The 26,585-nt window shown below is 43.6% G+C and overlaps 1 protein-coding gene across 1 annotated transcript; it reads left to right on the plus strand.

The window, feature by feature from the left end:
• The first annotated feature begins 1,501 nt into the window (after positions 1-1,501).
• PCK2 (phosphoenolpyruvate carboxykinase 2, mitochondrial) lies at positions 1,502-25,460 on the plus strand. The gene is made up of 10 exons (XM_040354569.1): positions 1,502-1,613; positions 17,238-17,492; positions 18,636-18,820; positions 19,009-19,212; positions 19,306-19,493; positions 19,617-19,779; positions 22,778-22,996; positions 23,104-23,241; positions 24,497-24,592; positions 24,689-25,460. Exons 1-10 carry the CDS (start codon positions 1,585-1,587, stop codon positions 25,141-25,143), a joined length of 1,932 nt encoding a protein of 643 aa, XP_040210503.1. The 5' UTR covers positions 1,502-1,584; the 3' UTR covers positions 25,144-25,460.
• The last annotated feature ends 1,125 nt before the right edge of the window (positions 25,461-26,585 follow it).

A 26,585-nucleotide genomic window follows, 5' to 3' on the forward strand; every position in this document is an offset into this window, starting at 1 on the left:
GTGTGCTGTTGGTCATAAAAGGATTGACAATTTACAAGTCGGGGACCTGCTAGTCATGAATAGGTTGGTAATCTACAGATTGGGGTCCTGACAGTTATAAGGAGGGTTAATAATCCACAAATTGGGGTGCTGCTGGCCACGATAGACTTAATAATCCACAAATTATAGAGCTGCAGGTCATTAAAAGTTTAAATATTTGCAAATTGGGGAGCTGCTGGTCATGAAAGTGTTAATAATGGCCAAATTGGGGACCTGCTGATCATGAAAAAAATGAATAGCTCGCAATTGAGAAGCTCCCAGTCATTGAAGGGTTAAGAAATCGCACTTTGGGGACCTGCCAGTCGTGAAAGGGGTGTCCGGCTACAAATCCGGAACCTGCTGGTTAAGAGAAGGTTAAAAATCCACAAACCAGTGCGCTGTCGGTCATGAAAGGGTTAATCATTCACATAGCGGAGGGGGACCTGCCAGTCATGAACAAGTCATTAATTGTAAAAAGGTTAATGACCAAAAATTCAGGGACCTACCAGTCATTGGGGGGGTGTTGCTGGTTATGAAAGGGTTAATGCTCCACAAATCGGTGACCTGCCAGTGATGAAAGGGTTGTTAAGCTACAAATCGGGGACTTGCCAGCCATGAAAGGGTTAATAATCCACAGCTCACGGTCATGAAAGATCTAAATATTTTTTTTTATATATATATATATATATATATATATATAATTATTTAGACATCTTTTTATTTTGGATACAAATATGTAACGTTTTTTTTCTCTTGCTGTCTGTCCCAATATGGTGATATAGCATTACTTCCTGTCCCAGGGACACAACAGGAAGTGAGAGGAAACATATCCATTTGCGATGGGTTTTTTAGTGCGCTTAGGGGCATTTAAAAAAAAAAAAATTGTATTATTACATTTTTAATAAGTTGCGTTTTACACGCGTTTGCGCACATGGATGTGCATTTTCAATGCGCTGTGAGAAAATGCAACATGCCGTGCATTTGTAAACTCACGACAGCACTGGTGTAAAGTAGGCTCATACATTAATATGTCTTGCATATAAATCTCTACTGTGTTTATACTGCATTAAAAAAACGCACCCAACTGCATGTAAGAGATGGTTGCAGGTAAGCGTCATCAGAGCTGGGGGGGACACATGGGATTGCCTGCACACTGTTTTGGGATACAGGGGATGCAGATTTTTGTGTAACACCCTGCTAGAATTTAGCTGGGTGGGGGAGGGGCACGACCAGAGGCTTGGCAGACAGCAGCCAATAGTCACTTAGAAGAGTACCGGCTATTCTAGGAAGTTCTGGGTCTAGGAGGGGGGAGGAGGAGACAGAAAATGGTGACACGATGACATTGGTTGTTTGTGCTGTGACTCTGATACAGGATGTATAACACACTTAGAGGCAAATAAGACCTTTGGTCTAATTTCACCACCCCAAACCGGTATTCATGTTGTCCTGCCTCTTAATGTGTCCCTACCCCCAGTCCCTCCCTGTTCGCTGTATCCCCACACCTCCCACTTATCTTCATCTTCTAGGATCTGGGTGACCCACTGCTGTCTCCTTTCTGCTGCCAAGATGCCAACCTTCTCTGTGCGCACTGTGGGGTAAGTGAATGGAATGGGGAGATTCGCACACACAGCATTGCATTCTTCACATAACTTCATACATGACTGGAACTCATTTTTAGATTACATGGATATATATACACGACATCATGAGGTCAGACGTAACCAAGGCTCAATGACGCCTGCGGGTACACCATACAGTCATAGGTGTGCATATCATATGGGGTCACCTAAACGCACAAGATAAAGTTAACGGTGGGTGGTGATAGGTTTTTATGTGATATAAAGTCATTACCATCTAACTGTGCATGATCACATATAATTCCAACGCACGCATCGATCGAAATTCGGCTGGTTCAGCAGGGACCAAACAAATGTCGATCAGTGTGTGGAAGTCAATCATTTCATCAGCTTCTGTGGAAGGGACATGTTGGAAATCTTGTCTCACTCTGTGGCTGATGATCATTGTATACTGAGAGTCGGTTTACACATAGGCGGCACGACTTCGGGGGCGACTCTGCAAGTCGTCCTGAGGACGACTTCAGAGGCGATTCGCAAAACGACTTCTGTATAGAAGTCAATACAGATCGCCCCGAGCCGCCCCCGAAATACTACAGGAACCTTTTTTCTAAGTCGGAGCGACTTGCGTTGCTCCTATTAGAACGGTTTCATAGCATTGCATGGGACGCGACACTTCAGGCGGCTGAGCCGCCTGTCGTGTCGCCCCATTGTGGACCTGGTCTGACAGAGGCGGGTGCCGCTGTCAGAATACAATGTCTTGGAAGGGGGTGGAATCTGTATCCATCTCATTTCTGTGGATGGAGTGGTCTGTAAAGCTGACCATTCATGGGTGAGTTTTTTGGGGGGTTTTTCGTTCGTGCATTAGGTTGAATGTAAAAAACTGACCTGGTTTGGACCCTTTCACACTGCGGCAGTTTTCAGGCATTTAAGCGCTAGAAAAAACGCATGAAAACTGCCTCCACTGTCATCCCAGTGTGAATGCCTGAGTGCTTTCACACTGGGGCGGTGCGCTTGCAAGATGTTAGGAAAAAGTCCTGCAAGCAGCACCCTTGGGGCGGTTTAGGTGTGTTGCATGCAGGGCTGCTGTTGGAAATTATGGGGCCTCGTACAGCCTACCTGGCAGGGCCCCCCTTAAATATATCCACAGGGCATCCTATAATTGCCCCTCCATCCGACCGCACTGATTCCCTCTGCTGTTTGGGCCCCCATGTGTGCCTCAGGGCCCCCTACAGGAGGACTGGTGGTCCCCCCCTATCAGCAGCCCTGGTTGTATGCACCGCTATCAGATTGCCCCTGTCCATTGGAATGAATGGGCAGCACTTCTAAAGTGGTTAAGTGCCGCAACACGGGAGATTTTAACCCCTTCTTGGGGGTTAAAAGCACCCCGCTAAAGAGCAGCACTTTACAGCTAACGCTCGGAAAGCTGCGGTGTGAAAGCAGCCTCAATGTGGATGGGGGAATCCTCCCCGCTGTGTCATTGTATTCTGACAGTGGGGAGACTCCCCTGCCATCAGAATACATGGATCAGCGCTGCAGCCTATAGTGCTGAACGAGTTGAAATATACCGACAGCACTGAAAAGAAAAAAGTTGATCAGTAGATCGACTTGTGTTCAACCACAGTGCCCATACATGGATCGAATTTTGGCTGGGCCCTGCTGAGTTTGGATCCATGTATGGCCAGTTTTCACTTTCTCTCTACAACAATGAGGTGGGTGGAGGTATCCCCCAAAGTGACATTGTATTCTCATGGTGATAGCGGTATCCTCAGCTGTCAGAATACTCTGATCATTGTATGGCCAGCTTTAGCGTACATTTTAATATGGGGATGCAATCTAAAGCCGGCCAGAGATGGTTCGAATCTTGACCAGTTCAGTAGGGACCAGCTGCGATTTGAACCATCGATGGGCAGGCTGAATTTACCTAAGTCGATCCATCGATTGACTTGGGTACAGCCAGCATGTAAAGTTTATCATGCGATTATGTCAGGGGCTATAGCCACTAGCAATAATTGCTGTATGTTTTCCCGGCTGGGACAACTCCCTGCCCCCCCAGCTGGGAGAACACAAGCGCTCCACGGGAGGGATTACCCCCATCAACACTGACTGTGTTGATGGGGGGGGGGGGATCAAGTGATTCTCTTTCCTGTAATCCATGGTTGCAGGGAAAAAAAATCGCACCATCTATGGTCAGCTTAAAAGTTGCTGGTCATCAGGAACAGGATGAAATTCGGGTCGTAGGAGACCCAGACAGAACCCACTTGACCGAAATCTGAAAGTTGCAGGAACCGAGGGACGAATTGTCATCCAATCAGCTGCAGGCACTGTTTGTGTATTCTGACAGCCACAGACGTGGGCTGTCGGAATACAGTAGCCAGCAGGGCATATGCCTCCTTTCAGACTAAACCAGAATCTATAGATTGGGGGAATCGATAGACAGACATCTTACAGTGTATGTCCAGCTAAAGCCTACGCTGGTTTACTTTTGATCTACCTATAGCTACTCTGATGAGCAGAGATAATGTTTGTCTAGGGATAACCACTGAAAGTCCGCTATAGGTTTCCTGTAATGGGCTGATTTAGTACGGAATGCGGTGGTAACTAGTCATGCTGGGTTAGCAGCTGAGCTCTTCAGCAGCAGTCATGGTTATGACCACCCCATTCCTGAAAGGTAGCTCTGCTTACTCATATGGGCAAGCCACTGTCATCTACAGTACACAAAAAGTAACTTGCACTTCTTAGCTGTGTGCGTAACTTTGCTGAATATCACCACTTAATAGAAAGCATAAGCAGGAGTATAATTATTTATAATAATAGTTGTCCCATGCTAGAACTTTATACACTCAGTGCCTAGGCTCAATTTAGAGACAGTCGATGTAGCATTTATACATGATCTTCATTTATAATATATACTGTATATACTACTCTGACATTGTCTGCTTTACACCACCACATACAATTGGATAGGGTCTATTCTTGCGCACAAATAAGGCAGATTGCAGTCATGATGGCTCTGCTGGTGTCCAAGTTAAATTGAGCATTTTCTATTTTCAGATATCTCTAAAATAATCAGCCGGGGCAATATATTTCTATTGTGCATGTGAGATATGGACCTTAGACTGTAAGCTCCTTGAGGGCAGGGACTGATGTGTATGTAAATTATCTGTGCTATATACTGTACATACTGTACCTGTAATAAAAAAAGATAACGTTCAAGAATAAGGGTGCCAGAAAGGGTTTTTCAAAGCTTTGCATACTGTTAGGTAGATTCACGTAGAGTGGCCTAACTTTAGGGCGGCCTAGCCTTTTTAGGCTACACCGCCGTAAATTAGTTAGGCTAGTAGTGATTCACAAACCACTTACCTGCTAATCTAAGGCGGTGTAGCCTAAAACGAGCGGGCGTAAGGGCGCCTAATTCAAATGACTTGGAGGGGGGCGTGTTGTATGGAAATGAGGCTTGACTTCACGTTTTTTGACACTGCGCATGCGCCGGGCGACTACATTTCCCAGTGCGCATTGCGGCTAAGTAGGCCGTACGGGCCTATTGATTTCGACATGTACGTAAACAACGTAAATCCCGATTCGCGGACGACTTACGCAAACGACGTAAAAAATTCGAACCTCGCGGCGGGAACGGCGGCCATACTTAACATTGTTATTCCACCTCATAGGTGGAATAACTTTAGGCGGCCTATCCCTTACGGAAACAACGTAATGCGACGGTGTAGGCCTGGCGTACGTTCGTGAATCGGCGTATCCCTTCATTTACATCTACGCCGGCCGCAATGGAAGCGCCATCTAGCAAACAGAAACATTGCAAGCTAAGATAGGCCGGCTTGCGCCGTTCTATCTTAGCTTTGTTTAAGTGTATCTCTGTTTGAGAATACACTTAAACGCCGGCGTAGATTCAGTTAGGTCGGCTTATCTACTGATAAGCCGGCCTAACTCTTTGTGAATCTACCTATGTATGTGGAGCCTTGTGTTATCTACTAGGACAGTGTTTAAAATCTCTGCCTTGCAGCACTGGGGTCCAAGATTCAAGTCTCGGTCAGGACACCGTCTGCTTGGTGTTGTATGTTCTCCCTGTGCTTATATGAGTTTCCTCCAGGCAGTCTGGTTTCTTCCCACACTTCGTAGTATGTACCTGAGTTTGTGTGAGATAGGGACCTTAAGCTAGCCATAGAAAGTTTGAATCTTGGCCGGTCCAGGGACTGTCCTGTCTAAGTCTTGGCCAGGACAAAGTCTGCATGGTGTTGCATGTTCTCCATTTGCTTAGATGAGTTTTCTCCAGGCATTCTGGTTTCTTTCCACACTCACTAGTATGTAATGTGTGTGAGATAGGGACCTTAAGCTAGCCATAGACAATTTGAATCTCGGCCAAGATTCAAACCATGTATGGGTAGACCGATTGTATCTAAGTTGTTTGCTCAACTGGGGTACAACCAGCATGGTGGATTTTGCATGCGATTATTAGCCAACAATAACCACTGTGTGTTCTCTCTCCCCCCCCCCCCCCCCCCCCCCGCAAGGAAAACACATTAGCTCAGTGAGAGGCATTCCCACATTGATACTACGTTGATGGGGGGGAAATTGGTGATTTTCATTTCTGTAATCTGTGGAATTTACAGTGCTGTATAATTGCCTGCGATAGATAAGCTATACATGTAACAAACTCATGTTCCATATAGCTGGTAACCTAATGGAAAAGACAATGATGTACAGTAACCAGATTCAGGTCTGCTGTCTTGGGCTTTCTCTAAAGCTGGCCACACCAGTGGCGTAGCGTGGGTTGTCAGCACCTGGGGCGAGGCAAGTAATTTGCGCCCCCCCTGACCCATGGACTTGCCTATTTTCAGCTAGCTCCAGTCTGGTCACATGATCCACTGTGTAAAGCCTGGAGTGGTGACATCATGTTTATGTTCCTATGTCCCATCTGTTGTTGGCGCTCCCTCCTCTCCACACTCATGACAGCGCCCCTCTAAATGTTGTGCCCGGGGCGGTGGCCCCCCTCCCACGCTACACCACTGGGCCACACACATTATGATTTTCCCTTGTTCAGCCCCATGCCCATCTACACTAACCAATGTGAATTGAAGAGTCTGAAGCTATTGTATTCTGACAGCCAGCAATTGTGACTGTCAGAGTACCTGAACAGTGTCCGTACCTGATTGGATGCAGGCATTGTTCAGCCAGCTCAGATTGAAAAATAGAGTTTTGTTGAGCTGGTTGGTGCTGACAGGGCCACCCACAGACCGTATTGTGGCTGATTCAGCCGGAATCAGATAAAATTCAATCCCTGCATTGAGTGCCTATGGCCATCGGTATACAGGTGCAGGATGTGAATGCATCCTCCATTGATCCTCTGCACACAGTTGTGAATATTCTGCAACGAACCCTGCATATGGCATCAAAGACAGAGGCGGCTCTCAAATTAGGCGGTCGCCTTAGGCCTTGCCCCCACAGGGGCCTCGCGGCCGCCTGATTTGCCTAAAGAATTGGTTAGAGAAAATTCTATAAACGGTGAATTCATAGTTAATAGAATTTTTTAAAACTCTTAACATATGCAATTTATACAGTTAGTTTTTATCGCTTGAATTATTTTTCCCATTATGGATGTGAGTAGGGCCTCATGTCTCAGATTTGCCTGAGGCCTCACAAAGCAAAGAGCCGCCTCTGATCAAAGGTGCACTCAAAGCTTATAATGACAACTTCAACCAAAAGATGTATGGCACCCCCTAAGGGCATGTCCTCCTGAAAGAATAGACAGCCCCTGTGGCTGCTAGAGAAGGCTGTACAGGGTGTGTTGCCATATTGTCAGACTGCTCTGTGCATAGTGATTTTGTATGGACACACCAGCCTGTACATTCTGATGCTGGGTCATACCTGAGTAGACTGTGCAATCTTTTATTTCAGTCATCCTTAACAATGTAAAGTGGGAAGGCATAGACTGGCAGTCTGCACTCCCTGGCAGATTCTAAATCGTCATCTGTGTCTAAGAGCACCTTTGGGCCACTTGATGTCTCTGGGGGGCTGCTGAGATTCAAGGCTATGGCAGTACCAAATGTAACGAACATCCCCGCATCTCTCTGTGGGTACTTGGCTGTGGCTTCACATCCGGGCATGCACTGCGCTGTGATTGGCCGGGCAATCTTCTGGGACCTGTGACGTATAACAGAAGATGGGAGGGGGAGAGGTGAACTTCCTTCCGGCACCGTGTACCCCCGGAAGGAAGTGGGAGCTGAATGCCTCTAAAAAGAGGGTATCCCCCCCCCCCCCCAAAAAAAAATAACAGGGGGTCACCATCGCTTAAAGCAGAAGTTCTAATTTTAGGTGGAACTCCGCTTTAAGGTGAAAGACCCCTTTAATTTAGCAAGCTGAAGTTGGAAGCCAATTGGTTTCTATACACAGCTGCACCAGATTTTGCACTCTCCCAGTTTTCATGAATCAACCCTATAGTTGTATGACTGCTACTTTCTAATGCTGCCCTTGCAGATTTAATGTTGGTTGTGCACACTGGCGAGACGTTGTATGATAAACTATCAGAACAGGGCGTGCTTGCTCTGTGATATAGAAAAGCCATCTGTCTGGGATCCTATTTATTCACAGTACATACTCAGACAAGGGTCCTTGGCAAATATAGGGTATAGTCTAAACCAGGGGCGGACTGACCATTCGGTCAGTCGGGCACTGCCCGAGGGCCCCGTGGTGGGAGGGCCCGGGCCCGGCTCAGTCCGCCCTTGGAGGTGCCTGCAGCAGCGTCAGCTTCTATGTCTACACAATAAAAAAAAACGCACTCTGTACCCCCGAGATGCCTTGAGTTGAACCATTAAATCCTGGGTGGGTGATGTGACTATTGTAGGCTCGCTCCGCTCGGGAGGTATGAGCTGCCCCGGATGGATGGCTCAGAGCCGTGCGGGGATGTACAGTCACTGTGACAGGACGCTCCGGCCACCTCTCCCCCTGTGGAATTCAGCTGAGGGGGCGGGGCCATAAGTCACTGCCGCGGAGGATTGTCTGAAGGAGCTGCTGGACTCGGAGGCAGAGCAGACATAATTGCAGCACAGACACAGGAATGAACGGCATCCACTCTGACCTGCCTTGTGTGAAGAAGCAGGTCAGTGTCATAAATAATGAAAGCACTGTGATTACAGTTACTGTGACAGTCTAATCTGTGTTATAAGAGCCATGCTGAATTGATTGTTTCTTTACATTCTTGCCCTGTGCTGTGACAGTGGGCTTATTTACCAGGTAGCAGGTCAGGTCAGGACAGTTGCTATTTACTAGTGCACATGATGAGCCATCCATCCCGGCCAGCTCATACCTCCCGACCCTCTCTTACAACAGCCACATCATCCTAGCTAGTGGGATTTAATGGTTCAAGGCACTACTTTCTCGGGGTTATAGACTCAGTTTTTTTTATTGTGTATGATAAGCTGCCGCTGCTGCGGGCACCTCCAGGGGCGGGCTGAGCCGGCCCGGTCCCTCCCACCATGGGACCCTCGGGCAGTGCCGAATGGTCAGTCCGCCCCTGCACACCAAATGGTGAGTCCGCCCCTGCACACTGATATTTGGTACACTGAATGCCACTCAGTGTACAGATATCAGTGTTATATATAGGGAATAGCACTAAGACCTGGTTCACATTGAAGAAATTTACCATGCGATTTGACATGTCAAATCGCATGGTAATGGCACTACCCGAATCGGTGCAATGCCCCATTTGTGGCGCTGCACCAATTCCTAAAAGTAGTTTCTGTACAACTTTTGGCGACTTCTTGGTGCAATTTCCATAGACATCTGTGCAGCAACCCGCACAGATGTCTCTGAAATCACCCGCCAAATTCGCACTGACATGCGGGTATGAAATCGTACGAGTTTAGCTGAACTGTCTCTCACAATTTCATTCCCGCTTTCAGTGTGAACCTGCACTAAGGCCTGATTCACATCTATGGCATTTTTTGTGCTTTTTGCATTTTGCAGATTTGCACAACAATCCATTTATCATGGTTTCCTATGGAACATGTTCTGTAGTGCAAATCTGCAAAATGCAAAAAGCACTAAAAATGCCATAGGTGTGAATCCAGCCTAAGTGAGTGTTATTCCCTATATATATTCCTTACATTGGTGATCAGTGGGAAGAATGTCCCTTACATTGGTGATCAGTGGGAAGAATGTCCCTTACATTGGTGATCAGTGGGAAGAATGTCCCTTACATTGGTGATCAGTGGGAAGAATGTCCCTTACATTGGTGATCAGTGAGAAGAATGCTCCTTACATTGGTGATCAGTGGGAAGAATGTCCCTTACATTGGTGATCAGTGAGAAGAATGTTCCTTACATTGGTGATCAGTGAGAAGAATGTTCCTTACATTGGTGATCAGTGGGAAGAATGTCCCTTACATTGGTGATCAGTGAGAAGAATGCCCCTTACATTGGTGATCAGTGGGAAGAATGTTCCTTACATTGGTGATCAGTGGGAAGAATGTTCCTTACATTGGTGATCAGTGGGAAGAATGTCCCTTACATTGGTGATCAGTGAGAAGAATGTCCCTTACATTGGTGATCAGTGGGAAGAATGTTCCTTACATTGGTGATCAGTGAGAAGAATGTCCCTTACATTGGTGATCAGTGAGAAGAATGTCCCTTACATTGGTGATCAGTGAGAAGAATGTCCCTTACATTGGTGATCAGTGGGAAGAATGTTCCTTACATTGGTGGTCAGTAGGAAGAATGTCCCTTACATTGGTGATCAGTGAGAAGAATGTCCCTTACATTGGTGATCAGTGAGAAGAATGCCCCTTACATTGGTGATCAGTGGGAAGAATGCCCCTTACATTGGTGATCAGTGAGAAGAATGTTCCTTACATTGGTGATCAGTGGGAAGAATGTCCCTTACATTGGTGATCAGTGAGAAGAATGTTCCTTACATTGGTGATCAGTGAGAAGAATGTCCCTTACATTGGTGATCAGTGGGAAGAATGCTCCTTACATTGGTGATCAGTGAGAAGAATGTTCCTTACATTGGTGATCAGTGAGAAGAATGTCCCTTACATTGGTGATCAGTGAGAAGAATGTCCCTTACATTGGTGATCAGTGGGAAGAATGTTCCTTACATTGGTGATCAGTGAGAAGAATGTCCCTTACATTGGTGATCAGTGAGAAGAATGTCCCTTACATTGGTGATCAGTGGGAAGAATGTCCCTTACATTGGTGATCAGTGGGGAGAATGTTCCTTACATTGGTGGTCAGTGGGAAGAATGCTCCTTGCATTGGTGATCAGTGGGAAGAATGTCCCTTACATTGGTGATCAGTGAGAAGAATGTCCCTTACATTGGTGATCAGTGAGAAGAATGCCCCTTACATTGGTGATCAGTGGGAAGAATGTCCCTTACATTGGTGATCAGTGGGAAGAATGTTCCTTACATTGGTGGTCAGTAGGAAGAATGTCCCTTACATTGGTGATCAGTGGGAAGAATGTCCCTTACATTGGTGATCAGTGGGGAGAATGTTCCTTACATTGGTGGTCAGTGGGAAGAATGCCCCTTACATTGGTGATCAGTGAGAAGAATGTTCCTTACATTGGTGATCAGTGGGAAGAATGCTCCTTACATTGGTGATCAGTGAGAAGAATGTTCCTTACATTGGTGATCAGTGAGAAGAATGTCCCTTACATTGGTGATCAGTGGGAAGAATGTCCCTTACATTGGTGATCAGTGGAAAGAATGTTCCTTACATTGGTGATCAGTGAGAAGAATGTCCCTTACATTGGTGATCAGTGGGAAGAATGTCCCTTACATTGGTGATCAGTGAGAAGAATGTTCCTTACATTGGTGATCAGTGAGAAGAATGTCCCTTACATTGGTGATCAGTGGGAAGAATGCTCCTTACATTGGTGATCAGTGAGAAGAATGTCCCTTACATTGGTGATCAGTGAGAAGAATGTCCCTTACATTGGTGATCAGTGGGAAGAATGTCCCTTACATTGGTGATCAGTGGGAAGAATGTTTTAATTCCTATAATAAACATTTATTTTGAACATTGTGTAGAGAAATTGTTTGAACGCATGCAATGTGGGCAGTGCAATATGTAGGTGGGACTTTGTGTGAATGTAGCTTTAACGTGGGCGGAGACACAGGGGGCCCCATGATCTTTTTTTGCCCGGGGGCCCCATGAGCTGTCAGTCCGCCCCTGGTCTAAACTAGGTAAATGCTGAATACATGTTTATCCTGAGTTTCTGCATATCTTGTCAATGACCTTCGCACTTTGTACGTGTTGTTTATCGAATGAAGGGTTAAAGGTCACTAAGGCTGGGCTGTAATTACAGAGCTAAGCAAAACAAGATGAACGGGTAAAAGTTACAGGAACACATCACGCATACACCAGTCAGCCACACAATAGCCTTTTGCATACTGACACCGAAGAGTGCTACACTTTGACCAAATGACGTTGCAATAAGAACATCTTCTGGTACAAGGCCATTTTTTTTTAGAGTAAAACTGACTATATACATGACACCTTTTCTCTGGTCTCAACTGAGATGGAACCAAAATCCTGGGTGATAGACTAGTGTGAATTGGCTAATTAAATTGCATGGAGAGGGAATCAAAATTGCCTTAATTGAACCCAGCAGAAATTCTGATCACGTTCAACCAACTTTTTCAATAACCTCCATTGGAGCTGTCATTTATAGTCCATTACGATCGTTGGACTTTGGGTGATCAATCCGCCTCATGGGTGCTTGATAGCTTGTTTCACAGCAACCACTTTTGACTGTATGTTCGATTCTTATGCCGGGTTCACACTTTTGCGAATTGGATGCAATAGCAGAAGAATGTGTGAATGGCTCTCTATGGAGCCGGTTCACATATCTCCAGTGCGAACTTGCACAGGAGCCCTGTGCGTTTTTTGGTCCGAATTCAGGCTGTCCCCAAGCTCTGGTCTGTGGGTGGACCCTTAGCCCTACATTGTGTGTGATGATGCCATTAACCCTACACTGTATGTGAAGAGGCGAGGCAAGCCTGTGACCACTTAGAGCAGTGGTCTCCAAACTTCGGCCTGGGGGCCAGATGCGGCCCTTTGTTTGCTTTTATCCAGCCCTTGGGGGCACTATTTCATCCACTGATACCAACAAAGGGGCTCAATGACCCCAACGATGGGACACAATTCCTCACAATGACACCAACAACGGGGCACAGTTTCTCTCAATGACACCAACAATGGGACCCAATGATGGGGAACAATTACTCCCACTGAAGCAATAGGGCATTCATTTATCCCACTGATGTCAGGACCTTTTCGACTCCAACTGACCACTGTCCGGCCCACGTAAACTCTGAAGGACAGTAAACTGGCCCTTTGCTTAAAGTTTGGAGACCCCTGACTTAGAGTATGCTGTTGGGGACTTGCCCGCAGCAAGAGTAGATTGTGCCTTATTCCAAGATATTAACTTCCCCACATTTTACCACTGTCCCTTTTTTTTTTTTTTTTTTTTTTATAGCAAAAAAAGACATGTGAATGCTCCAGTTTGGCCTACTCAGAGCTTGCACAGACTAAGGACCTGTCCCGATGTGCTAAGGCCTGGCAACTGGCCCCAGCATCATGAGGGGGAGGAAGTCATACTTTTCACTTCAGGGTATAGGGTGGTAATTGGTAAATCACTATGGGAAATAGTAGTATTTAGGGGTCGACGAGAAGAACCACTGGGTGCGGTGTAGGACCCAGGATATTGACAAGGTCCTGGCAGTGGAAGTGCCGGGTCCTAGCAAAACTTTAATGGACAATTTTTCTCAGATTTAGCCCTGGTTCACACTGGGTACGATTTGAGATGCGATTTCACATGTCAAATCGCATCTCAAATTGTCGGCAATGACGCCGTCCTAATCGGTGCGACGCCGCATCTGCGACACTGCACCGATTTCAAAAAGTAGTTCCTGTACTACTTTTTGCGATTTCGGGCCACGATTTACATTGACATCTGTGCAGAAACCTGCATAGATGTCTTTTAAATCACGGCCGAAATCGGGACTGCCAGCGGGAGTGAAATCGTGCAAGTTCAGCTGAACTCGCACGGCTTCACTCCCGCAGCCCAGTGTGAACCAGGGCTTAGAGGCATTCAGCAGTTCAGGCAGCATTAGAGGCAAGTATTTCTTATCTTTAGGCTCCATGCACACTGGCTTAAAAGACTTTGCTTTTACAGGAGTTTTGTGTTGTGCCTGTAGAAGCGGCCTATGTCTCCATGCACATTAGGACGTTAAGAGGCATATTTTGAGTTAGACGTTTAGAGCCAGAAAAAAAAACCTTCTGGTTCGCGTTTCTGATTGGAGCTTGGAGGCAGAAAAAAAAAGTAAAATTCTCCTAAACTTTGTACAAAAAATGCTCCTATATGAGCGTTTTTTTTACTCCCGAGAGAACAGGCGTTTTTTTTAAGTCCAGTGTGCATGGAGCCTTACAGGTACAGCTGTTAAACATTTGCAATAGAGTCACTTTAAAGAGATTTACAGCATGATCTGATTATAAAGGCTGCAGTCCTGTTCAAAAGGCATGTGGAAATCGTGGTGAATCTTTACCAAGGAATTCCATGGAACACAGATTTAAAGTACAACATTGGAAATTGAGTACACTTCCCCAATCATAGCAGGCTTGCAATGTTTGCCGTAGCATTAGTAGTTCACATACACACCATAGGTGCCGCCTAAAAGTTGATCATTATTAATATTCTTCCATGTGTATTGTGCGCTGCGACCTTTGCTCTATATTACAAATGAACAGTTGCTAGTTTTCTGATGATGAAACAGCTGGTGAGGCCCTCTGCTGTTTGCAAGCGATTTTTTTTTTTTCTTTTTTTTGTGCCTAGCACATTCATAGAATTCCTAGAACAGATACAGATTTGTGTGTGTGTGTGTGTGTATATATGTATATGTGTATGTGTGTATATATATATATATATATATATATATATATATATATATATATATATATATATATGTGTGTGTATATATTATATATATATATAAATTTTCTATATCTATCTCTCGAGATATTAGAAACAAAATATACACCAAGTAGTCTTTATATAAGCTATAAAAGTGTTATAAATTAATTCCCTAAAATATCCTTGTGTAAAAACACCCCCATCCAACCCACTGTTACCTCTCCTCCTTTTTTTTTTTTATTTGTAAATATATTCATTTCCCAAAATATCCTTGTGACAGTGTCAGCTGAACTCGCACAATTTCTAACCCGCTGTGAACCTAGGCTCAAACCTGGAAACCGATTGGTTTCAATAAAGAGCTGCACCATATTCTGTGTGCACCAGTTTTTGTAAATCTCCCCAGTGTCTCTTTTGTGACAGTACCAGAGATGTTGGTGTAGTGTCTCCCTTTACATTGTAAAATGCTGCGCAAACTGTTAGCGCTATATACATCCTGTAGTATTATTATTATTATTATTATTATAACAGTAAAACTAGAAATGTTAACAATGACATGAATATAGAGAGTGAAGTCTATCCAGGGCAGCCATCAGAATTTTTTGGGCCCCTTACACAGCTTTAGGCCTGGCCCCCCCCCCCCCCACCCGAGCCTGACCACCAATATTCCCCATATATCCCACCGAATCCACACACTGGCCACCTCAATCCTGTATATATGCCAGCCCCCCTCAATCCTGTATATATGTCAGCCCCCCACACCTGTATATACAGGTGTGAGGAGGGCTGACATGTATACAGGTGTGGGGAATATATATAGAGATATATATATATCTCTATCTCTATCTCTATCTCTATCTCTATATCTATATCTATCTATCTATCTATCTATCTCTCTCAGCTCCACACATACACAAATCTGTAAACACACAAGCCTCTGGCCCCTCCCTGTACACAAATGGCCCCCTTCCTTTCCTTCACAGCCCCTACTTGTAAAGGAAATCATTCTACCTAGTCCCAGCTCGTTTTCACAAATCTGACATTTTGCTGACCCGGAGGAGCACAGTACAGGCAGCTCACACGAGGGGTGCACATGCACATAGTAGCCAGAGGTGGCAGTAAAGAGCTCGATGTCTGAGCTCAATGACACGGAGAGCAGCAGAAGCTGCAAGATCCTTTCTATAGTGCACAACACGGCTCCCCTTCACCTGTCCTGCCTTCTTCTGGCCCGGGGCCCCTTACAGTTGATGTGGCGGCCCTGAGTCTATCTGCTATATAGCTGGTTCAGACACTGGTTTTCAGCAATGGCCAACCCCACAACCTTTGATCCTGGAACACATCTGCTGGTCATGCTGAGACACCCTCTTTCACATACAGCCTGATATAAAAAAGAATACAGTACTAACATTTTTTATAGCCAACAATCAGATTCAACCTTGCCCACCTCCTACTGACCCTCTGAGCTATAATTTGGTGATCCTGGAACACTCCTACTAGTGATGCTGGGACACCCTCTTTGTGCCTTTAACACACAGCCTACCAGGGCTAAGAAGATTTGTACTGATACTGATCAGATTCAACTCTGCCTGACTACAACTGGCCCTCTAGTCAGCTGTGTGTGCTTATTCTGCGGCTGACTGCCAAAATTTAGGCCAAACTGAGGCAACTTTATGAATATAATACAGTTGTTGGATATAGTGAGATAGATAAAAATGATAGGTCACCTTTGCATTTTTTGTAAAAAAGTGAACCTAAGTTAGAATATCCTGGCCACCCCTAAGGACCCTGCTGCATTTAGTGGCTGTGATGCCCTAATACTGTAAACCACAATACACAGGACGCAATACTTGTATTTTGCAAGTGCTGAAAAATTCTGTCATCTATTGATTTTATATTCCATCAATACTGAAAAAGAATGCTATAAATATTTTTGTTTTAATACATTTATAGGGGTTGCATTTTATTTGCTTAACTTAAAAATAAAAATCATTTGCTTACTGATTGCTAAAGGTTTGTATGGCACAGTAATGCCGCGTACAGGCGATCGGACATTCCGACAACAAAGCCGTGATTTTTTTCCGACGGAATGTTGGCTCAAACTTGTCTTGCATACACCCGATCACACAAATGCTGTCGGAAATTCCGAACGTCAAGAACGCAGTCACGTACAACACTACGACCCGAGAAAAATGAAGTTCAATGATTCCGAGCATTCGTAGGATTTTTGTTCATCGGAATTGGCTACAGACAATCGGAAATTTCCGACAAGAACTCTTGTTGTCGGAAAAATTGAGAACCAGCTCTCAAATATTTGTTGTTGGAAATTCCGACAGCAAATGTCTGATGGAGCATACACACAGTCGGATTTGCCGACAACAAGCTCACATCGAACATATTGTTGTGTGTATGCAGCATTACAGTTTTTTTACATTTGTGGTGAATCACATTCCACTTGAATGATCTTGTGCATTTCCATGTTATGAAAGTTTGTCTTTTATGTCACATTTTATAAGTGAATGGCAGTCTCTCTCCATATATTCTCCCTACTGAACAATGTGCTTCCCTGTTTTGCTTAGTCTTTAGAACTGATGGTGTGTTATGCACATTTTCAAGGCAATTTAGAGATCAGGGTGATGTTTCTATCATGCTTACTGTATGTCTAGACTGAACACAAGTGAAGTCTCACTATTACTATAAATTTATTTTTTTCTTGCACAGGCCGTGCTCCCGGATAGTTAAAGCATGGGTGGACTCACAGCGGGTACGATGCCGCGGGGCACATGCTGTGCAGACGCTCAGTGCGCAGATGGAGCGTCTCCCTCCAGGTGTCCGAGAATTTGTGATAAGAGGAGCTGAATTGTGTAATCCCCAAAATATCCACATATGTGATGGGTCACCTTCTGAAAATGACACCCTTCTGACCTTATTACAGCAAGAGGGAATGCTGAAGAAACTAAGCAAGTACTCTAACTGGTAAGGTGGCATTTCTATTTCCATAGCCAAGGGTTTAACTATAGCCATAGCAGACTTTGCCACTGTCATAGGGCCTGAAGCTGTTTGGCTACCCCAGGGGTGCTCAACTTTTTGAAGAGCTAAGGCCACTTAAGTGATTTTGTAACCGGTCATGGGTCACAATGAACTATGGTATTTTACCGTCTCCCTAAACGGCAAATGTAAATGAGCCCATACTGTCCTGAGCCCCCAATAAGGCCGCTTTCACACTGATGCACTGCGGGTTAGCTGCACTAAGCCATAGACTTCTATTACATCTTGGGGGTGTGGTGCACTTTCTGAAAGCACACCAAAACTCCTGCATTCAGGATATAATAGAAGAATATGGCTCAGTATAGGTAACCCACATGAAAGCCGCAGGTGCTCTGAGCTACACCTGCGGATCAGTGTTAAAGCAGCCTAAAAACCCTTCTTTATAAATGCTAATATGCCCATTGCAAAAGTGCAGTGCATGTGATGTGATGTTTAATACACTGACCCTTTCCTCTTCCAGCATTTGCTGGCATCTCTCTCCAGGCTGCTAGAAAGGTACCAAACAGAGTACGTGGTATCACTCTGCCTGGGACAGGTGCTGGCGCTGCAGAGGAAGTATTGGCTTATGCGGCTCCTGTTTCTTCTGCAACCCGTTGATCGTGATCTGGGCTTGCCAACGCGCTATGCCAGAGCATGGGCATGCACTTCCCTGGTTTTGAGGTCGCAGGCCACATCAGAGGGCTCCGCAGGCCAGATGTGGCCCTTGGTCCAAGCGTTGAGTACCCCTGGGCTACACAATTATTTATGCAGGAATATTCTTTTAAAGAAAAACATTTTTGGATATAGAATTTTGGAAACTACACGATTGCAATGAAATTAATTAGTATTAGGTAGGACACATTAATGTAGAGCTTAAATAGGAAGGGGGCCCTTTAGTGGTTTTCTGTAGAGTCCTATCACAAAGTTTTGGTACCAGTTTCACGATTGCTTATTTTATTAGTCCACATTCTTTTTCAGTATGTCGTTATTGCTCTTTTTTTTTTTTTTTTAATATAAATGTCATCTTTGGCTGGCTTTCTATTTAGGCAACAAATTAAAAAAAAATTATGGTTTTCTTTTTTTTCTTGTTAGCTGGCTGGCAAGAACTGACCCAAAAGATGTAGCCCGAGTGGAGAGTAAAACTGTAATAGTGACGGACAGGCAAAGAGAAACTATACCAATTCCACTGGAGGGTGCAAAAGGACAGCTGGGAAACTGGATGTCCCCTCAAGACTTTGATCGAGCAAAGAGTGAACGTTTTCCTGGCTGCATGAAAGGTTTATACATTTTTTTTGGGGGGGTTAATAAAAGCAATGAAGGTATCTGTTGGTTGAAGGAAAGGAAACTTTTATAGCCAGATTTGTGTAATTCTTTCTGCATATAGTCTCCACTCTTATTTCTTATATAGCCTCTCTCATCTGATTTGTCTCTGGCTTTATTCAGGTGTTTGCTTTGTTTTTCTTAGGTCGCACAATGTATGTACTACCATTCAGTATGGGCCCAGTTGGTTCCCCACTGTCTAAGTATGGGGTACAGCTCACAGATTCTCCCTATGTAGTCGCAAGCATGCGCATCATGACTCGGATGGGTAAACCAGTGTTGGACGCGCTGGGAGATGGTGAATTTGTGAAATGTTTGCACTCTGTGGGACAGCCACTTCCTCTGAAAGGTAGGATAAACTCTTTGTTATCATTTGATCATTGTGCATCCTATAAATATACATGTTATATATGGTATCTCTTTATTTTATTTTTTTGAACAGCTCCCCTTGTGAATTCTTGGCCCTGCAACCCTGAAAAGACACTAATTGCCCATGTCCCTGATAATCGTGAAATTGTGTCCTTCGGCAGTGGATATGGAGGAAACTCTCTGTTGGGAAAAAAATGCTTCGCTCTGCGTATTGCCTCCCGAATCGCAAAGGATGAGGGCTGGTTGGCGGAGCATATGCTGGTGAGAGAGGAGCTTATAGCACCCTGTACACTCTCTCCTGCACTAGACCCTCTGTCTTCTGTTTCCTGAGCCTTTTCATGTTACTGTACATTCTTCTGTTATGGGGTTTCTTTCCCATGTTAGATTTTGGGGATCACAAACCCTGCTGGACGTAAGCGATACATCGCAGCTGCTTTCCCAAGTGCATGTGGAAAAACAAATCTGGCAATGATGAGGCCATCGCTGCCTGGCTGGAAAGTACAGTGTGTGGGAGATGACATTGCCTGGATGAAATTCGACAGTGAAGGTGAGTGGTATAATTCCTTTTTGTAGTTGGGCTGCCAACAGGGAACACAGTGAACTAACTATTCAGTAAGAAATAAAATAGCAAGGGCAAAATCAGTGAAGATGGATGCATTTTCCGTGTTACATTAAAGGTAAATTCCTTACAGAAATTAAAATGTGTAATTGATATACGCATAGGGAATGCACCCTCCTGTACAGTGCATCTAATAAGTCTGTCATTAAATATGTGCACCAGATTGCCCTAGTCTTCAAAAGTAGCCAGAAACCTAGTCTCCTAGCACACTATCATCCACATCCCCACATATGAAAATAGAAGAGAGAGTGGATATTAGAGAATACCTATTTTAAGAAAAATCTGTAGGCAGCAGAGGTTGCTCTAAGCTTTGTGAGGCCTTGGGCAATACTTGACAAGGGGCCTCACTCGCACCCATTAAAGGAAAAATAATTCAAGGACAAGAGCCTCTTCCCCACAACCCTGGCCGGTGGTTGTGGGGGTCTGAGGGCAGGGGGCTTATCGGAAACTGGAAGCCGCCTTTAACAAGGTGGCCCCCAGGTCCTGCTCTTTAATTAAGGGGAGGGGGCCACCCGGTGACGTCATTGACTGAGGGCATGTTGGTGAACCCATCCCCTTGTGACGTCATTGACTGAGGGCATGTTGGGTCATTGACGTCTCAAGGGGTGGTGTCACCAATATTCACTGGTTAGGGACGTTGGTAGCCGCGCTCCTGAGTCAGGGCTCTTAACGCTGCCTGAGCACAGCAGCGTTAAAGTCTCTGGTCCCTCAAAACTGGGGTAATGCATTGGGTAAGTTAGGCGGCCGTGAGGCACTAGGCGACCGCCTAATTAAAGAGCCGCCTCTGGTAGGCAGCTATTACTAACCTTTCTATAAATGGCTGGTTTCAGGGCTTGAATACTTTGAGTCTCTGCCCTAGAACAGATATGCATATATGAGAAATAAGGACTACATATCTAGTCAATTTGCCGTATACTTGTTTTTATGAAAGTACTTGATCAAGAGATGGTCAGATTACTTACTAGAAGGAGGCTATTGAAGAAAACCTGTATTGGAAAAACCTAGGGGCGGCCATTGCTGACCATGCTGAAAATGTCAGTTGTCTGGCTGTCACGTTAAAACAGTGGCTTTAACAGTTTTCTGAAGTGCATACCTGGAAAGAAAACATGTAGATCAGAAGTTCTGACTTCACTCAAACTTTATAATCCACATTTCTGTTCAGGTCAGTAACTCAGTACTAAGGCCAGAGACAGTCAAGGAATTAGTATTTTTAGAAAGAAGTACAGGCAGTCTGCAAACATCTGTACAATTTTTTTGTTTCATAAAAGGCACTGCATTTAAAAAATAAAATAACAATTATTTTATATATATATATATATATATATATATATATATATATATATATATATATATATATATATATATATATATATATATATATATATATATATATATATATATCCTCTCGGTTCTGTTCACACCTAGTTTACTGCAATAGGATGTGCACTCCTACCTGCTACTGCAACATGTGTATGCACATTGCCAGTCATTTTGAATGGCGCCGCAATGCACATACACAACTTACCTACGTGCGCTACAGCGCACTGCAGTACACAAAAGGAGGATGCAGTGTGCTGCGGTGGAAAAAAAAATACTGCAGCCAAGTTTATTTTTTTATTTTTTTCTTTTTGTGTTGAGGCCCATTCAAAATGAATGGGCTGCAATAACGTAGCATAGCTTGACTTATAATGAAGTGTGTTGCCGCGTTGTCATAGCACAGCATACTGTAGACAGGTCCAATGAGCAGTGTAAATGCATTTATCTATATTTTGTTTCTGGTGTAGAAAACCTGTTACTACCAACTCCATGCTATAAGACTACTCCAATTCCCTCCTCCATTCTTTATTGTATGCTTGCTGACCATCTGCTGCCTGATATAGGCAATAATTATTTTCCTCACTGTTTATTAGTTGGTCCTGCAAGATGTGCTTTAATATGGCCTTTCTGATAATACATGGCCACAATCACACCCTGGTCTACCCCCATTTCAGTCTGTCTGCACTGTTTGCAGAAAGGTTTAGAGCAAATCAATTTTCAAATCGGGCAAATATGCAAATTGCTATATATATATATATATATATATATATATATATATATATATATATATATATATATATATATATTATAATCCCTGTTTAAAAGATACACAGGATTCCAACATGCTTCAATCCATCCCTCAACAGTCTTAAAGCCCTGCTCAATGGCGCCGTAAGTTATTATGTGAAAAGTAGCTGTTCATACTTTATCATTAATAGAATTTAAAAACAGCAGGGTTCCTATTGTATTAGTCCCTATCATTGGTATGCCCATGTGGGTGCAATCTGAAAAAATTGTACTCTTCAATATAATTAATTTGTTGGCACCTGTACCAGGAATGTCTGCCAGCTGCTGTTTCTCCTTAGTGAAAGCAGATTGTCAACCTAAACTTTTTAATTTTGGACATGGGTGTGCACCCCAATGCTCAAACACACATGCCTTTCTCTGCAGCCTTAGCTGCGCTGGACAGTTAATAAACAGGATGGTGCTCTGTGCTGAGCGGTAAACACAGTTTACTATGCTTCAGTTATGAATGAACACAGTGAGTGTGTTCATTTAGAAAAGGAAGGGGCTGGTAAATGACGACAATATTTACTAGCAACTTCCCCCACTCTCCATCCTGGGAGCCCAACACAGGGTAAAGCCCAGGCAATAGGGAGAATCGGCACACCTGGCACATCCCCTGCGCTCGCCTATGATTTTGGATAATATGGGTGCTAGAGCTCAGGAAGATCCCCCTCCCCCTTTGTCCAATTTAGAAAGGTTTCACTGGGACAGGAATCTTTCCATGTGTGCCACAGACCATAATGAAAAATGACTGACTGAGATTAATTTCTACCCTCTTTACACTTCTTCAAGCACTCAAGTATAAATGTTATGTCTGTTACAGGACGTCTCCGTGCTATTAATCCAGAAAATGGATTTTTTGGAGTGGCTCCTGGCACCTCTGTAAAAACCAACCCCAATGCCCTTAGCACAGTACAAAAAAACACTATCTTCACCAACGTGGGAGAGACCAGTGACGGTGGGGTCTATTGGGAAGGGCTGGATCAAGAAATACCTTCCGGTGTCACAGTTACATCCTGGTTGGGAAAGCCATGGAAGAAAGGTCAGATGTCCGTTTTTGTGTGTGTGTGTTTGTTGTTTTTTTTTTTTACTAATCTGCATACCGTAGTTTTTAGATCTCAAGTTGTAATGAGATTTTTATATCTACAGGAGACAAAGAGCCCAGTGCACATCCAAACTCACGCTTCTGTGCTCCTGCTGCTCAGTGCCCCATTATGGATGAGAATTGGGAGTCTCCAGAGGGTGTTCCTATAGATGCTATCATTTTTGGCGGGAGACGGCCTGAAGGTACGTGATTTAAATATAACTAAAAAATATATTACTAATAAATATCCACTTCTAGACCAGGCCTTATTGTTTACATGTAACAATCAGTATTTTTTGCTAGAAAGTTACTTAGAACCCCCAAATATATATATATATATATATATATATATATATATATATATATATATATATATATATATAACATTTTTATTACAGGCCCTAGAGAATAAATTGCCAGGTTTTGCAGTATTTTATGTTGGTATTTGCGCAGCAGTTTTCAAAGAACCTTTTTTTTTAATTTTAAAAAAAGTTTTCAAAGAGAAACACTACATAACCCATTTATTTTTTATTTTTGTAAAATATATTCGATATTAAACGGTTACTAGATACCAAAAATGTCACTCTTTATAAATTCCTCGCACCCGTGCAACGGCAACAAATAACATACATTTTACTATCCATAGGCAACGCTTAAAAGATTTTACAGGTAATCACTTTAGATTTACAGAGGGTCTAGTGCTAGAGTTACTGCCCATGATCTGATGTCCATGGTGATATCTCGTATGTTTGGGATGATTGCTGTTTTTGTGCGTGCAGGACCGATGCACATGTTTGCTTGCACAGGGGCACTTAAACTCCTTTTTTTTTTTTTTTTTTTTTTTTTATACACTGTTGCTTTAACATTTTAATGTAAACATCCTTGTGACAGTAATAGGCATGTGACAGATGAGATACTCTTTGAGAGATCTGGGGTATAAGACCCCCAAATCCCTCTTCTCCCTTTAAAAGCACCAAGATCTGTATTTTCAAATGCTTTTGATTGTTTTAAGATGGCACCATTGACATCCAGGTAACCCAGAAGTGATGTTAGGTCATCGTTTCCAGGTTACCAAAGGGGAGAGCTGATCCAAGCTTTGTTCAGGTTTCCGAACAGCTGGTCGCTCGGGCACCCCCGTGGGACAGGAGAGCCCTAGCAAGCAACAGGATCCCCCTCCCGCCGCTTGTTAGCCGCTAAGATTGCTTTTACAAGACAGATGACTGTTGGTTACAGGCATCGTTCCAGTATAAACACCCGAAGTCCAGCAAAGTACTGGTACATCACTGGTCTGGAAGTGGATACGTTGGATCACTAATGAGCACCTTTAATGCACAAGTGTGCTGGTTACTATTCTTGTACTCGAATTGTATAATTTACAACAAACAAGCTGTGTATGTTTGTCTGAAAACCTTTTACTATGTATGTTAAATTGGATATTGGATTTTTTTTTTTTTTAAGGTGTGCCTCTAGTATATGAAAGCTTCAACTGGAATCATGGTGTGTTTGTTGGGGCTGCTATGAGATCTGAATCAACAGCGGCTGCAGAGCACCAAGGTAAGTCAAAAGATGACTCTTCTACAGACGCAACATCCCTTTTTGATGTATAATTGTCCAAACTCTTTTAAATTTGTATTTTTTATATTCATTCAGGCAAAGTGATAATGCATGATCCATTTGCAATGCGTCCCTTCTTCGGATATAATTTTGGCCACTACCTCTCTCATTGGCTGAGCCTACAAAAGAGGGAAGGTCTTCATCTCCCCAAAATCTTCCATGTCAACTGGTTCCGAAAGGATGAAAATGGACAGTTCTTATGGCCAGGTTTTGGTGAAAATGCACGCGTGTTAGACTGGATCTTCCGTAGAGTAGAGGGAGAAGAGAGTGCACGACAAACTCCTATTGGCTACCTCCCTGCTGAAGGTGCACTGAATTTACAAGGAATAGGTGGAGTTGACACAAATGAGCTGTTTTCACTCCCTAAAGGATTCTGGGAAAGGGAAGTACAAGAGGTGGGAAAATACTTGACAGAGCAAGTTAATGATGACTTGCCACCACAAATTATGGAGGAGCTGAAAGGTCTTCATAGCAGGGTGAGCAGAATGTGAAGCACTGGAAGGCCAGAAAGGGAGTGATAGGCAAACCTCGGTTCATACATTGCACAAGTGCCATTCTTTACATATCTGTAACGCCATTTAAAACATTGCAAGCACCCTTTTGAAATGAATGAACTACAAAAATAGGGGCAAGAAGCGTAATCACTTTATAAAGTGATTTAGAAGCTTCAGGACGCAAACCAAAGAAAAAGCAGCAAGATGTATGCATCAAATAATTGTATTTCTCTCACACCACCATCTGATGACCTCAGGAATTATGATTGTATTTTTCTGTCTTTTATAATACGAATAAAACAATTTTTTTTGTCTTTGGTGTCCTATTAATCTTCTGCCATTTTTGGGCCTGTTACAAGAATCTGCAGTGTATACTGCATGCTAAAAGTGCCAAAACAAGTGCCGTTATCAGAGGTGATATAATGCTTGATACAAAGTTTCACATGTATTAAATGATGAAGGTAATCAAGGGACAATTTTCAAGCATTTATAAGGTGTTTTGCAATTTTAACACTAGGTGAAATTTTCTGCATGGTGCACAGTTTGTTACATCTTTATTGTTAACTGTTTCCTGTGCCCTTAAAATCAAAACTTGGTGTGGATACAACTCCTATCCTCCAACAGAGGCCCAGGGCATGAGCAATGAAAGAATCATGCTCCTGTTTTGTACACCCCACCAAGACTGGGATCTCAGCAGGGATTAACAATTCAAGCTTTGGGTTTGTGTTGATGTCATCCATTAGACATCATTTTGGGAAGATTCTGAGATCTTTCAGGATTCCTTGACAAGTGCATTTGACCTCCGTTTGACTTTCTTTAACCACATAAATACCACGACATAGCTACCTATCAGTGCCACCTCAGAAGTGTCGATCGGTTCATCTTACCAGTGCCAATCAGTACAGCTTCATCATTTCCCATCAGTGCAGCTTCATCAGCACGCATAAGCAAAGAAGGAAAATTACTTATTTGCAACATTTTATAACAGAACCCCCCCCCCCCCCACTCCTACATATTTAGCTTTTTTTTCTTTAAGCAAAAAAAAATGAAAAACCCAGTGGTGATTAAATACCACCAAAAGAAAGCTCTATCTGTCCCAATTTTTATTTTTATTTTTAAATGTCATATAGATACAGTATTGCATGACCACACATATTTCATTCAAAGTGCGACAGAACTGAAAGCTGAAAACTGACCTGGTCAGAAAGGGGGTGAAAGTGCCCGGTATTGAAGCAGTTACGTGGGTTTTGCATTTCCATATACAAGTATGGGAATGCAAAACCCACTAGACTCTCATTTGTATATTAAATAGTATCACAAAGTGTATAATGTAAAAGGCTAATATGTGACGAATAGGTGTTCCTATATTAAAGCAGAGCTCCACCCAAAAGGGGAAGTGCTGCTTATTTGCCGCCACCTCTTCAAGGGGGGAAGGTAGG

Source organism: Rana temporaria, chromosome 1 (genome assembly GCF_905171775.1).
Source record: "Rana temporaria chromosome 1, aRanTem1.1, whole genome shotgun sequence".
Lineage (NCBI taxonomy): Eukaryota > Metazoa > Chordata > Amphibia > Anura > Ranidae > Rana > Rana temporaria.